The following is a 13,116-nucleotide window of genomic DNA, read 5'->3' as shown; positions in this document are numbered from 1 at the left end:
ACCGAACTTTGTACTCTTTTAAACACAAATTTATCCATTAACCTACATAAATGAATTAAACCAATTCAATTCAATAATGCCAAATCAATTCAATTAATAATAGCAAATCAATTCAATTCAATAAATATCAAATCAATTCAATCAATAATGCCCAATCCATTCAACCAATTAAATCCATTAACCTAAAATTAAGAATAACCTTAAATTAATAACAATCTATCAATCAATATCCATTAACCTAAAATTAAGAACAAATAAAACAAACTATCAATCAATATCCATTTTCCTAAAATGAACTTAACCTAAAATTAATTTAACCTAAAATTTAAATTAAAGAAGAAAAAGAAATTAAACTAACCAGGGACAGCCGCAGATTGGAGATGATCAGGGGCGGACGGCCCGCCGGAGACAGGGGAGCGCGTCGGACGGAGGAGGAGGAGAGGAGGAGGAGTGTGCGTGAGTGGGGAGAGGAGAAGCGAGAGAGCAGGAGGTTTGTTTTGTGCTCAAAGTGAGAAGAGTGCGAGAGTGAGAAGAAAGCGATATATGCTGGTTTCTGCTCGTCAGAACCTTAAACCAAAACGTCGTTTTGGTTTAAGGTTTTAATTAAAACCCTAAATCAGAAGTTGTTTTGGAGGAAAAAAAATTTCCCGGGTGAGGGGGTGCAAATGCCCCCCATTGACCCCCCCCCTAAATCCGCCCCTGCTGTCCTGCTTCTACTCATGCTAGCCTCCCATCTTTATTGAAAAAAAAAGGTTAATGTGCAAAAATACCCGTAACGTTTTGGGCCAGGAGCAATTTTACCTCTAACGTTTAAAATGGTGCAATTTTACCCCTAACGTTGGAAGCCAAGAGCAATTTTATCCACTAACGTTAATAAGTTGGGTCAATTTGAGAAATAGTTCATCAAACTGCCTTTTCGGTCATGAATCTTGTTATCTACACTTCATACATGTGTCATTTTATCAATAACAAATCACAAACATTCGTTAGGATATGAAAAAAAAAATTACTGTCTTTTTGTACGGATTAGACAAAAAAATTCAAAAAATCCACCGAATTTATAAATATTAATCTCAAATTTTATTATTAAATTATAAAAAACATGATATCCTTTTTTAGAACGAATTATTATGCAATTGGTGCAGAATAATGAACAAAAATATTTGTGTTTTATAATAGTTTCTGAAATTGACCCAATTTATTAACGTTAAGGGTAAAATTGCTCTTGGCTTCCAACGTTAAGGGTAAAATTGCACCATTTTAGACGTTAAGGATAAAATTGCTCTTGGGCTTTTTGCACCTTAACCCAAAAACCAAATATCATATTTACTGCGATTTGAAGTAAAACGTTGCTTCAAAAAAACTGAAACAAACACCCCCATATGTGACCCACTAACACAACACAAAAGCAACATATACCTAATTAGGTTGGCTCGATTATGACACAAAACTTTGCACCGGGTTAGGATTAGTTCATTTGAGACGCTAACTCAATAATCAACACGAGCACGAGCTAGTTAGCCTACCTCTAAGTAAGCTCAAAATGACAAGTTACTCTTACTATTCTAATTTGAATACATAATTGTGACACAAAATGAGACATTAACACAACTGCATTGATAAAGTTAATTTCTTTGATAAAAACATCTGTTTTGGTACATATCTGCTGAAGCACAGCAACAAACATTCCACAATGAGAAAACCATCCCCAATCAACCACATTAAAGCTCCATACATACAACGAAATTACGGGTTCGGTCTTTCCTCCGAAAATCTAGGAAGTTGAACGAGCGAGTTGACTCGTGTAACGCCTTCTAAACCCGACCAACTCTGATCTTCCCCGCCTAATGCTTCCCGGTTTCCCTCAGCTTCCACGGCTACTTTCCCGTAAGCATCATTTTCTTCTGATGATCTCACCGTAAAGTTCCTTTGCAAACACGGCTCGGACTTCTGACCATCATCTGATTCAATTGCATTGCCCGAATGGTTGCTCTGGACCGTTGCTGACGAATAGCAATGCTCGTCGTAATCAGATTCCGAATCCATTTTACCGTCCAAAAACAAACAGACTACCGCGCAGTCATCCATCTTTGAAGTCGGGTACTTCAGCTTCCATTCGCGAGCAGCCGAATCCACAAGGATCCTTGCAGCCGATGCTCGTGTTGGAGCTGCCGAGACAATGTCAACTACCTCTTCATTGCTCAATACATCCCAAACCTGAAGCAACACAAACTTAGTCGTCAAAAAAAGCCGTAAAAACAAAAAATAAAAAAAGGCTTAATACATCATTTACCCCCTGAACTTGTCCAAAAAGTTTGATTGGCCCCCTGAACTTTTAAAGTGTCCCGATGGCCCCCTAAACTTGCATAAAATGTTCAGTTAGCCCCCTGAACTTGCGTAAAATGTAATTAATTGATCATTCGGTCGCAAAAAAGTAAGTTAAATGCGGAAGATGTATTGTACGAGTCTTAAAAAAAGTAAAACGATCAAAATCGGGATATGTAGTTCTAATATTAGAGAAGACAAGTTGTCTAGTTGAGCAAGTAATAACTTCATTTTTAATTTATTTTTTAAACATGTAATAACATTCTAAGATGCGTGGAATACGTTTTCGACATTTAACTTACTTTTTTGCGACCGAATGATCAATTGATTCCATTTTATACAAGTTCAGGGGGCTAACTGAACATTTTATACAAGTTCAAGGGGCTATCGGGACACTTTGAAAGTTCAGGGGCCAATCAAGCTTTTTGGACAAGTTTAGAGGGCAAATGATGTATTAAGCAAATAAAAAATAAATAAAAAATCCGTTTTAAACTATCGAAAAGATCATACCCCGTCTGAGGCAAGAACAATGAACTGATCTTTGTCTGTAAGTACACGGTGAGAGAATTCCGGTATAGATATAACCCCGTATTCCTTCAAACAGAAGTCTCCGAATGCGCGTGCCATCGCAAGGCCAGGGGCGTCATCGAATGGCAGCCAAACTCTCGGTACTTCGGGCTCATCTTGCAAAGCAAAGACTCTGCCTTTACATCTTTTTATCCTTTCGGCTTCCTCTGCAACGATTCGGACTAATGTTACCTATATGTTTGAGTAAGCAACTCATCAAATGAACACATTGAAATAGTGCATTGCTTACTTGGTAAATCAGGTTTCAGATCAACAGTTAACTGGATAGCGACCATTGATTCGTTGCTGTCTTTCGATCCCATGATTGCTCGAGAATCTCCGATATATCCCATGAAAAGATTGGAGCCCTTCAAAATCAGTGGCAGAGCCAGAAAATACTCGGGGGTCAATGAACGAAAATATGTTAAAAATTACAGAAATTTTTAGACTAGCTAAGTCCGTTACAAATTTTGAATAAACCGTATAAATTTTACATTTTGAACCGGAATTTCAATCGGTAATTACAATTTTTCACTCGGGGGGCACGGAGGTGAAAATCCGCTCCGGTTCAAAACCATATATAGAGATACAAACGGAGTTGGAGGGTAATTTGCATCTATACTCACTGAAGTCTATTTCAATAAAGTCATTGAACTTCGAGTTAAATGCACCATCGGTCACTGAACTTACATGGTTGTCTCAAAATGGTCACTCGACTTCAATTTGTCTCAATAAAATCACTCAACTTTAAGTTTTGTCTCAATTAGATCACTCTGCCGATTTCAGTGATTAAAAAGCATCAGAATGATGACATAAAAGCATGAGTCAACTGGCATTTAACCCATTGAACTTTATTTGCTTCCAATAAATTCATTCAATAGTCATTTCGGCCAATAAAGAAAAAAAGTCACCGGAATAGTGACATGGCAAGTGGCAACCATGTTGGAAAGAACTGACTTGTACGATATGACATGCCAACCAAATGGCAGCAAAAATAAATAAAGATTACATTTTTATTTACTTACTCAACTGCTTGAAACTGCCACGTGGCAACCCAAAAATTGCAAATTTTTAGTCTTGTTTTGGCCGTCACGCGGCACATCCATGGCTACCATGTCATATATAAAAGTAAGTCCTTTTCAACGTGGCTGCCACATCACTATTCCAATGACTTTTTCCCACTTAATTAGTCAGAATAACTTTATTGAAATAAAAAGAAAAGTTCAATGACTTTAATATTAAATAAAACTCAGCAACCTTTATGAAACATAACCCAAAGGCTTAATACATCATTTGCCCATTGAACTTGTCCAAAAAGGTTGATTGGCCCCCTAAACTTTCAAAGTGTCCTAATAGCCCCTAAACTTGCATAAAATGTTTAGTTAGCCCCTTGAACTTGCGTAAAATGTAATCGATTGATCACTCGATTGCAAAAAAGTAAATTAAATGCAGAAGATGTATTCCACGCATGTTAGAATGTTATTACATAATTCAAAAATAGATTAAAAATGAAGTTATTACTTGTTTAACTATAAAACTTGTCTTCGCTAATATTAAAACAGTGTACCCCCGATCTTGGTCGTTTTACTTCTTTTAAGACGCGTGCAATACATTTTGCGCATTTAACTTACTTTTTTCAACCGAGTGATCAATTGATTACATTTTGTGCAAGTTCAATGGGCTAACTGAACATTTTATGCAAGTTGAGGAGGCTATCGGGATACTTTGAAACTTCAGGGGCCAATCAAGCTTTTTGGATAAGTTCAGGGGCAAATGATGTATTAAGCCTAATCCAAACTTCACTGACCATCTATGTTGCATGGAAACTCTTTTTCAGCTAAATTTTCTTAGAAATAACGTTTTCTTATATCTGTTTCAGTTTCTGTTTCCGTGCAACATAGCTGACAATTCGTGCAATTTACCCGAATTCGAAGAGCACCGACAATGTTTCCTTCGTTACCTGTTTTACAATAGTCACAGCAGTGCTACCACTGCAAAAGCAATCCAAATTAGGATGAGATCTAAGCTCTTTGTCCATGGATTTATAGGACTTCAGGAATGCTTCACTCCATGTCGAATTCAATCGATCATCGCCTGGTCCGTCTTTTTCGGCCTCTACAATGTCTGATTTCTTTGAATTATGACCCTTAAAACATGTTTGAGCAGCTGCACCATTTTGCCTCAACTGACTGGCATGTAAGAATGAAAGTAACTTAATTGGTAGGGTGTCCCTGACCTTGCGAGCAACGAGATGCCCGTGCGGACCATGGCCATCGAAGACACCGCAGAAAGTTACGTCTTCTGATAAGAAATCCTGCAAAAGTTCGAAGTTTTGTTTATCAATTAGCCTCTAAACATTAAGTTCCATAGCTATTAAAGACGCACTAAGACACCGGGGGTTCTAGAGCCTAGACGTATGGCGTAGGCACACGTCTGAACGACACAAAACGCACTATAATATGCAGAAATTCGAAGTTTTTGTTTATCAATTAGCCTCTAAACATTAAGTAACATAGTTATTAAAGACGCACTAAGACACCAGGGGTTCTAGAGCCTAGACGTATGGCATAGGCATATGTCTGAATGACATAAAACGCACTATAATATACTTGAGTAAATTACATCAATGGTACCTGAAATTTACCCTAATTCACACTTTGGTACCTAAATTACATTTTGTCTCAAAAATAAGTATTGATGACGGGACAATTTAGTATATTTTACCGGTCAATGGCCGGTCAATGCGAGTTTGACGAGTAAATTATACTGATGGTACCTAAACTTTACCCTAATTCACACTTTGGTACCTAGATTTCGTTTTGTCCAAAAAAATACACATCAAGTAAAGATGACTCAATATTTTAGTATATTTGACCGATCAGTGATCGGACAATGCGAGTTTGACCATTTTTAATTAAAAATTGAGACTCATCATACACTCAATTAGTATTGTAATTTTATGTTAATTGAGTATATGTATCAAATGAACTAAATTTTTCAGTCACCTTCAATTGTGCTATGTTTTTAGGATAAAATAAAATCCAGGTACCGAAGTGTGAATTATAATAAAGTTTAGGTACCATTGATGTAATTAACTCATGAAACTCGTGTTGACCGGTCATTAACCGGTCAAATATACTAAATTGTCCGGTCATCATTACTTCAGGTATATTTTTGGCACAAAATGTAATCTAGGTACCAAAGTGTAAATTAGGTAAAGTTCAGGTACCATTGGTGTAATTTATCCTAATATGCTTCATACATCAAAAGTCTCTGTAATTAGCCAAATAATCTAAACATTAAGTATTATAGTTATTAAAGGCGTAAAGGGGCATTAAGGTACTAGAAAAGACGCGCCTGAGCTACACAAGGCGCACTATAATAGGGTTCTTACATCAGGGGCCCATTGTACTGTCTAAATAATCGGATTGGCGCCTTGAACTTAGAGATTATTTTAAGCAAGTTCAAGGGGTTAAAATTGTGCCTAGACGCGCCTCTAGCAAGGCGCTAGGCTCAGAAAGGCACGCCAAGAGAGCACCTCTTCAACAGAATCCGCCTCTTGGCTTTTCAGGCGACTAACGCCTTTTGGCACGGATCCAGGGTGGGTTGAGCACCCACTAGTCTAAAAAACAGTCTGCCTTATAAAATTGCACCTAGACGCACCTCTACCAAGGCGCTAGGCTCAGAAAGGCACACTAAGGAGAGCAACTCTTAAACAGAATTCGCCTCTTGGCTTTTCAGGCGACTAGCGCCTTTTGGCACAGCTTCAGGGACGGGTCCAGGGGGTTTGAGCACCCACTAGTCCTGGAAAACGCCGAAAATTCTATGGAAAGAGGTTCTATTTTTTTTACATAAAAAACACTAAAAAAACATCAATTTTAGCACCCATAAATCACGATAAGTACTCCTGAAGTTTTGAACTTCTATGATAAGCCCCATTCTATAGGCGGGTTTTGAACTTCTACCACTTCTACCATACTCCTGAAGTAATACAACCGACCAATCAAAATAGCAAGATGCATATTATTTCATGAAAAATGATTGGTGTAAGAAATAAACATGTATAGGTAGCATTAATTTATTGGTCGAGTGAATTGTTCGAGGAGTATTGCAGAATTTCTCCTCTAAAAGCCAGTCTGCCTTATAAAATTGTGCCTAGACGCGCCTCTAGCAAGGCGCTAGGCTCAGGGATGGATCCAAGCGGGTTTAAGCACCCACTGGTCACCAGAAAACGCTGTGAACTGGGCTTTAATTTTTCATGTAAAACACTCAAAAAATATCAAGTTAGCACTCATAGATTACGATAAGCACCCCTTTCAGTGAATCCCGGATCTAACTATGTTAAGTGCAAGTCTGAATAGAATGAAAGAAACTTTAACTCACCTCCCATACGATCATAGCGTCCTGATTGATCCCCTTTCGCCCCTGTTGCGTAAAGATACAAGAACTTCTGCTCTTTCCATTACTAGAAATCCTATTAGGAATAGAAGATAAATGTTGCAATGTAACTCCATGATCAGAAAATGTTCTTTTAGTCCGCTTTTGCCTACAAATTCCGATCTCCAAACAACGAGCCGGAACTGTTTCTCCATTGCTTCTGCTGCTACAAGTGCTCCGACTACTCGTCGAGACACAAGCCCCCATTTTTAGGAAGCTCTGAAACTTTTAGGAGTCAAACAAGAAAATGACCATCTGAACATTTAAGATTGAAGATTCCTCCTCCCATCTATGAAAACATAGAGATTCTTTCTCTTGATTTAAGTCAATGACAATGTTGTATGGCTTACGTTAATTGACAACTACACCTGTTGAAAAAAACAAGTTGACATTAGTAAAGTTTAATTCTTTAATACATAATAAGAAAAGGGTTAAAGTATTATTTGACCCCAATCTATAAAAAATGTTTGCTTTTTCCGCCTGACTTGTGGCATTGACCCTAACTTATAGCAATCAATCATATTTAGCGTGTATGTAAAGAGACTCGTTAAATCATGTGTGAGATGATTGCTAATTGGGTAGAGAAAGTTGTTTTCGAGTGTGAAATATTAAATGAAAACTGGGGTTAAATGCAACGTTGGTCACTGGACGTTCATGGTTGTCTAAAAATGGTCACTCGACTTCAATTTGTCTCAATAAAGTCACTATGGCGACTTCAAAAACAAAAGGACATCAGAAAATTGACGTGGTTGCCACATCAGCCGAAGTCAACTTTCATTGCTGACCAAAACAACATGCGGCTGCCACCTAGATGACACGTGGCTTCCACCTAGCTGACTGAAACGACATGTGTCAGCTAGGTGGCAACCACGTGCCATTTCGGTTAGATAGCTGACAGCCACATGTCGCTTCGGTCAACAATGGAATTTGACTAGTATTGAGATGGAAGCCACGTCATATTTTCTGAAGTCTTTTTACTCTTGAAGTCTGCCAGAGTAACTTTATTGAGACAAAATTCAAAGCTTATTGATTTTATTGAGACAAATTGAAGTTGAGTGAACATTTTGAGACAACATGAAAGTTCAGTGACCAATGGTGCATTTGATAACAAAAAGATATTTGAAAAGTGACGTTACTGCCCCATCAGGAGTAGTCAACTTTCACCTTGACTGAAGCGACACGCGACTGCCAGCTAGATGACACATGGCTTCACCTAGCTGACCGAAACGACACGTTTCAGCTAGGTGACAACCATGTGTCGTTTCAGTCGGCTAGATGGCAGCCGCGTGTCATTTTGGTAACGATGAAAGTTGACTAGTGTTGATGTGGCAGCCACGTCACTTTTCTAGTGTCTTTTTGTTTTTGAAGTCAAAATTGAATGATTTTATTGAAACAAATTGAAATTGAGTGACCATTTTGAGACAACCACGAAAGTACAATGACCAATGGTGCATTTAACCCATGAAAACTAAGACAACTAAGCAGATTGATGAAATATTATAATAAGTGAGTTCCGATTAGCAATTTCTGTCTAAATTGAACCAAATGTAATTGATTGCTATATGTCAGGGAGTCAATAAAGGGTGACCCAGTGCGCTACGCGTCCCCGCTAAGCGAGGGTCCAGGTCCCACTACAAAGGTGTATTGGGGGCAAAGCTATTGGCAAGAGGCCGCTCCTAAGACTCAATGTCATAAAATAATAGATCACGGTCCAAAAACAAACATTTTTTTATAGATCGGGGACTAAATAATACTTTAATCACAAGTAGAAATTAGTAAAATTCAATTCTTTAATTAATACATGTCCTATCAGAACAAAATGGCTGCAAGCATAGAGAAGACCAACATATGAAAATTAAATTAATTTAATAATCTTCCATGTGACCTAGGAAATAGAATATACTTAAAAGGCTGTTCTAATCTTTTGTCCTAATTGAGGATTAACATTGACACATCAGTTTAACAAATATTTATATTATTAATCCACAGTTTTGCCAAACCAGGAAAAAACAGAGCATATAGATTTAAGGACTCCCCAGGAAACAAGAAACTTGTCCTTTTTTTCAAAGGAACAAAGAAAATCAACAAGAAGATTTGGTCAATGAATGCTCTCTTCTACAGCTCATAAAATATATTTAGATTTCGCGAATAAAACCGTGCAATGTTAACACTAATGTTTTATAAAGGCATAATACGTCCGTTGTCCAAAAACTGCAACGGATCCCTGAACTTCAAAATGTTACTAACCCTCACAACTTGCTTATTTGGGACAAATAACCCCCAAGTTGCTTATTAAATAAGCCTGAAGTTACTTATTTGGAATAAATAACCCCTAAACTCAAAAAACATTCAACATAATATTACATCAGAAATAAAAGATGTTCGAAATATTTGTTGCTACATCTAACTAATCTAGTGATACATTAACTAAAGGGCAAAAAAAAAAACTCTCAAAATCACAAATATCAAACTATTTGAGAGGTTATTTGTTCTAAATAAGCAAATTGAAGGGGTTAGTTGTAATTAGGGCTGTAATCGAGCCGAGCCGAGCTTTGACCTGTTCAAGCTCGGCTCGCTATAAAATTAACGAGCTCGAGCCCGAGCCGAGCTTGCTATAAAATTAACGAGCTCTTTTGGCTTGCTCAACGAGCTCGAGTCGAGCTTCGAACTTGTTTCGAGCCCAAAATCCTCTTTGGACTTGGTTCATTAAGAAAATTATCTAACCATGAATTGTTTGTGAATAAATCGTTAATTATATTTGTGAAGTTGCCTCGCAAATCACTCTTTAATTGTGTACATAAACAAGCTTACAAGCAAAGTTCGTGAATAAATAAACAAGATGCTTACAAATAGTTGTCTATTACTCATTTATTATGTTTGTGAATGAACTCATCTAATAGAAAATGAAATAATATTAAGTTTAAATATTTGTGAACTAATACAAAACTATATAGTTTTCTACAAAACTAAAATTTGTTCATAAATGTTCTACTCGAGCTTGCTCGTGAGCTTTGGCCTGCTCAAGCTCGTCTTGTGTACGAACCGAGCCAGTAAATCGTGCTCACGGGCGGCTCGTTTACAAATCGAACCAAGTCGAGCCGAACTTTTATCGAGCCGACCACCGAGCCGCTCATGAGCGACTCGGCTCATTTACCGCCCTAGTTGTAATATTTTGAAGTTTAGGGTTTGGACAACTTGAGCAGGCTGGGAATATATTAGGCCTTTTATAAATAGAGCAGTTTCAGACTCTATTATTGACAGATCCAATAGAAGTCAAATTCTGAATTTCTCGTTAATTTGGTTTCACGTCTGTACCACAGTTGAACGGATTTAGACTCCACGTATAAGATTGTGCAGTGTAATCACTAAAGTTTGGTTCCACGTGGACGCTAGTAGGACTGTAATCAAGCTGAGCTTTGACCGAGCATATTGGTTTCATGTTTGTACCACGGTTGAACGGATTTAGACTCCAAGTATAAAATTGTGCAGTGTAATCACTAAGGTTTGGTTCCATGTGGATGCTAGTAGGGCTATAATCGAGCCGAACCCAGCTTTGGCCTGCTTATGTTTACTTCGTTAGAAAATTGGTGAGCTCGAGCTTGAATTCAACATCTTGTTCGTGAGTTGCTCGCGAGCTTTGCTCACAGGCAGCTCGTTAATTCACTTCATGAACTTAACTCAAAACTACTTAATTTTGAAACCTATAAATTAAAGTTTACAGAAAACTACGTTATCTTACATTTCTCCCATTATAGAAATATTATTATAAAAAAAAAAAAATCAAACCAAGCTTGCTCACGAGTCTATTCATCAACATTATATTCAAGTTTATTCCTGAGTTTGTTCATGAATTCGTGAGCTTTCGGGCCAAATTTAGCCGCCCTTAAGCTCGGCTCATTTATAAATCGAGCCAAATACGGTCAAGCTTTTACCAAACCGAACACCATACGGCTCAGTTCATTTACATCCCGAGACACCATTACAGCTTAGGTGGGGCAGATATAGAACCAAATTAACAAAAAAAAAAAAGAGCTTCTGTTGGATCTACAGTTGGTCTACAAAATGTTAAAAATACACGGTTTTATACGTGGAGTCTAAATCCGTTCCCCCCAATAAATATATACTTTGGATAAACAAAAAAACAACAAACAATAAAATGAATACATATGGTTAGAATCCTTTGTTCTTACCTTTACATTGATAATCACAAAGAAAATCAGCAAAATTTATACTAAAACAAAGAGAAACAGAACAAGTTCATAAATCAAATCTATGTTGCACGAAAACGGAAACCCAAACTGAAATGGAAACGGGCACCAGTAAACATTATTTCTAAGAAAGAGTTTCCGTGCAATATAAATAAAAATTTATACAATGAAAGACCTTAAAAATTTCTGATTGATTGCTAGAAAATGATGAAAAGTAAAATTACAACACATCTCTGAGATAGATTTGAAGAATTATGTTCAAGAATTTGAAATGAAAAAAAGGGGAAAACATACATTCTAAATTTTCAAAGTGATCTTCATAATAAATCAAATAAAGCAGAAACACAAAAGCACAAAAGTATGAATTTTTCAAAACAGAATCAAACAAAAATCAAAGGGAAAAAAATTTAAACAAAAACCAGAAAATGTAGCCAAGAAAAGAGGAAAATTGTTCAAAAATTCCAAAAAATCATGGAACTTCAGTCACCATAACCATTTTGATCAGTGAAAAAGTTCCAATTTTTATCAGTTAACAAAGTAAAAAATGAGCTCTATTTCAAGTAAAAAACTTTGTCATTTGATCCCAGTACTATCATAATGCAATTTGACATATTCACATAGGTGACATTTAACTCATCCAACCGAATTTGTTAAAAATTATGCCAGATGAAAAAATTTTGGATACTAAAAGGGCCAAACAGGGGTTTAATCCAACAGAATCAAAGAAAAAAACAAAGGGGGAAAAATTTAAACAAGAAGAAAAATGAAATTTTGATGAAAACCCAGAAAAATGTAGCTAAAAAAAGAGGAAAGTTGTTCAAAAATTCCAAAAATTCATGGAACTTCAGTCACCATAACCATTTTGATCAGTGAAGAAAGTAAAAAATGAGCTCTATTTCAAGTTGTGTGCAGATCTCCAAACCAGAAGAACATCATGATAATCATAACTAATTAGATCAAAGAAACAGTACAAAACTGAAAAAGGAAGAAGCAAAAACTAAAAACACAAAAGGGTACCTTTATTGAAGAAGGAACAAGGTTGAGGATCAGAAGTTGAAAAGAGGGCATACCCAGATTAATGGGGGAGAAAAGAAGAAGAGGGTATTGATTAATAATGGCAAAGCAAAGCTATGAAGAGAGAAGAAGGAGATGGTGTTGTGTGTGTATGCATTAATTGTAAAAGCAAAGGAGACAGGGAGGAGGAGGAGAGAAAAGAAAGAAAGAAAGGCCCGTGGCCGGGTGTTACTTCCGGGGAACTAAATGATGGTGGATATTTCTGTTCTACGCGCTAATGTTTGGCGCGTGTTCATGTCTTTGGTCGCGGGTTAATACACGGTTGGTTACTGGACTTTTATGGTTATTTCAAAATGGTTACTGGACTTTTAAATTTGTGTCAATAAAATCATGAAACTTTGAATTTTGTTTCAATAAAGTCATTCTAATAACTTCAAGATCAAAAAGACGTCAGAAAATATGATGTGTCTTCCACATCAACATTAGTCAACTTTAATCGCTGACCGAAGCGACACGCGGCTTCCACCTAGCTGAAACGACACGTGGCTTCCACCTAGCTGAAACA

At 37.0% G+C, this 13,116-nt stretch overlaps 1 protein-coding gene across 1 annotated transcript; it reads right to left on the bottom strand.

Annotated features, from left to right (window-relative positions):
• Positions 1–1,598: 1,598 nt before the first annotated feature.
• On the bottom strand, positions 1,599–12,763 carry LOC136229579 (probable protein phosphatase 2C 52). Its single transcript, XM_066018458.1, has 6 exons — positions 12,555–12,763; positions 7,276–7,697; positions 4,853–5,206; positions 3,143–3,260; positions 2,836–3,059; positions 1,599–2,217 (listed from the first exon to the last, which is right to left on the bottom strand). The coding sequence occupies exons 2-6, from the start codon at positions 7,534–7,536 to the stop codon at positions 1,747–1,749; spliced, it is 1,428 nt and encodes a 475-aa protein (XP_065874530.1). The 5' UTR covers positions 7,537–7,697; positions 12,555–12,763; the 3' UTR covers positions 1,599–1,746.
• Positions 12,764–13,116: the final 353 nt, after the last annotated feature.

The sequence above is a fragment of the Euphorbia lathyris genome, chromosome 5 (genome assembly GCF_963576675.1).
Source record: "Euphorbia lathyris chromosome 5, ddEupLath1.1, whole genome shotgun sequence".
NCBI classification, from domain to species: Eukaryota; Viridiplantae; Streptophyta; class Magnoliopsida; order Malpighiales; family Euphorbiaceae; genus Euphorbia; species Euphorbia lathyris.
Note: the sequence above shows the minus strand (reverse complement) of the source record. Positions and strands in the feature narration are given on the sequence as shown.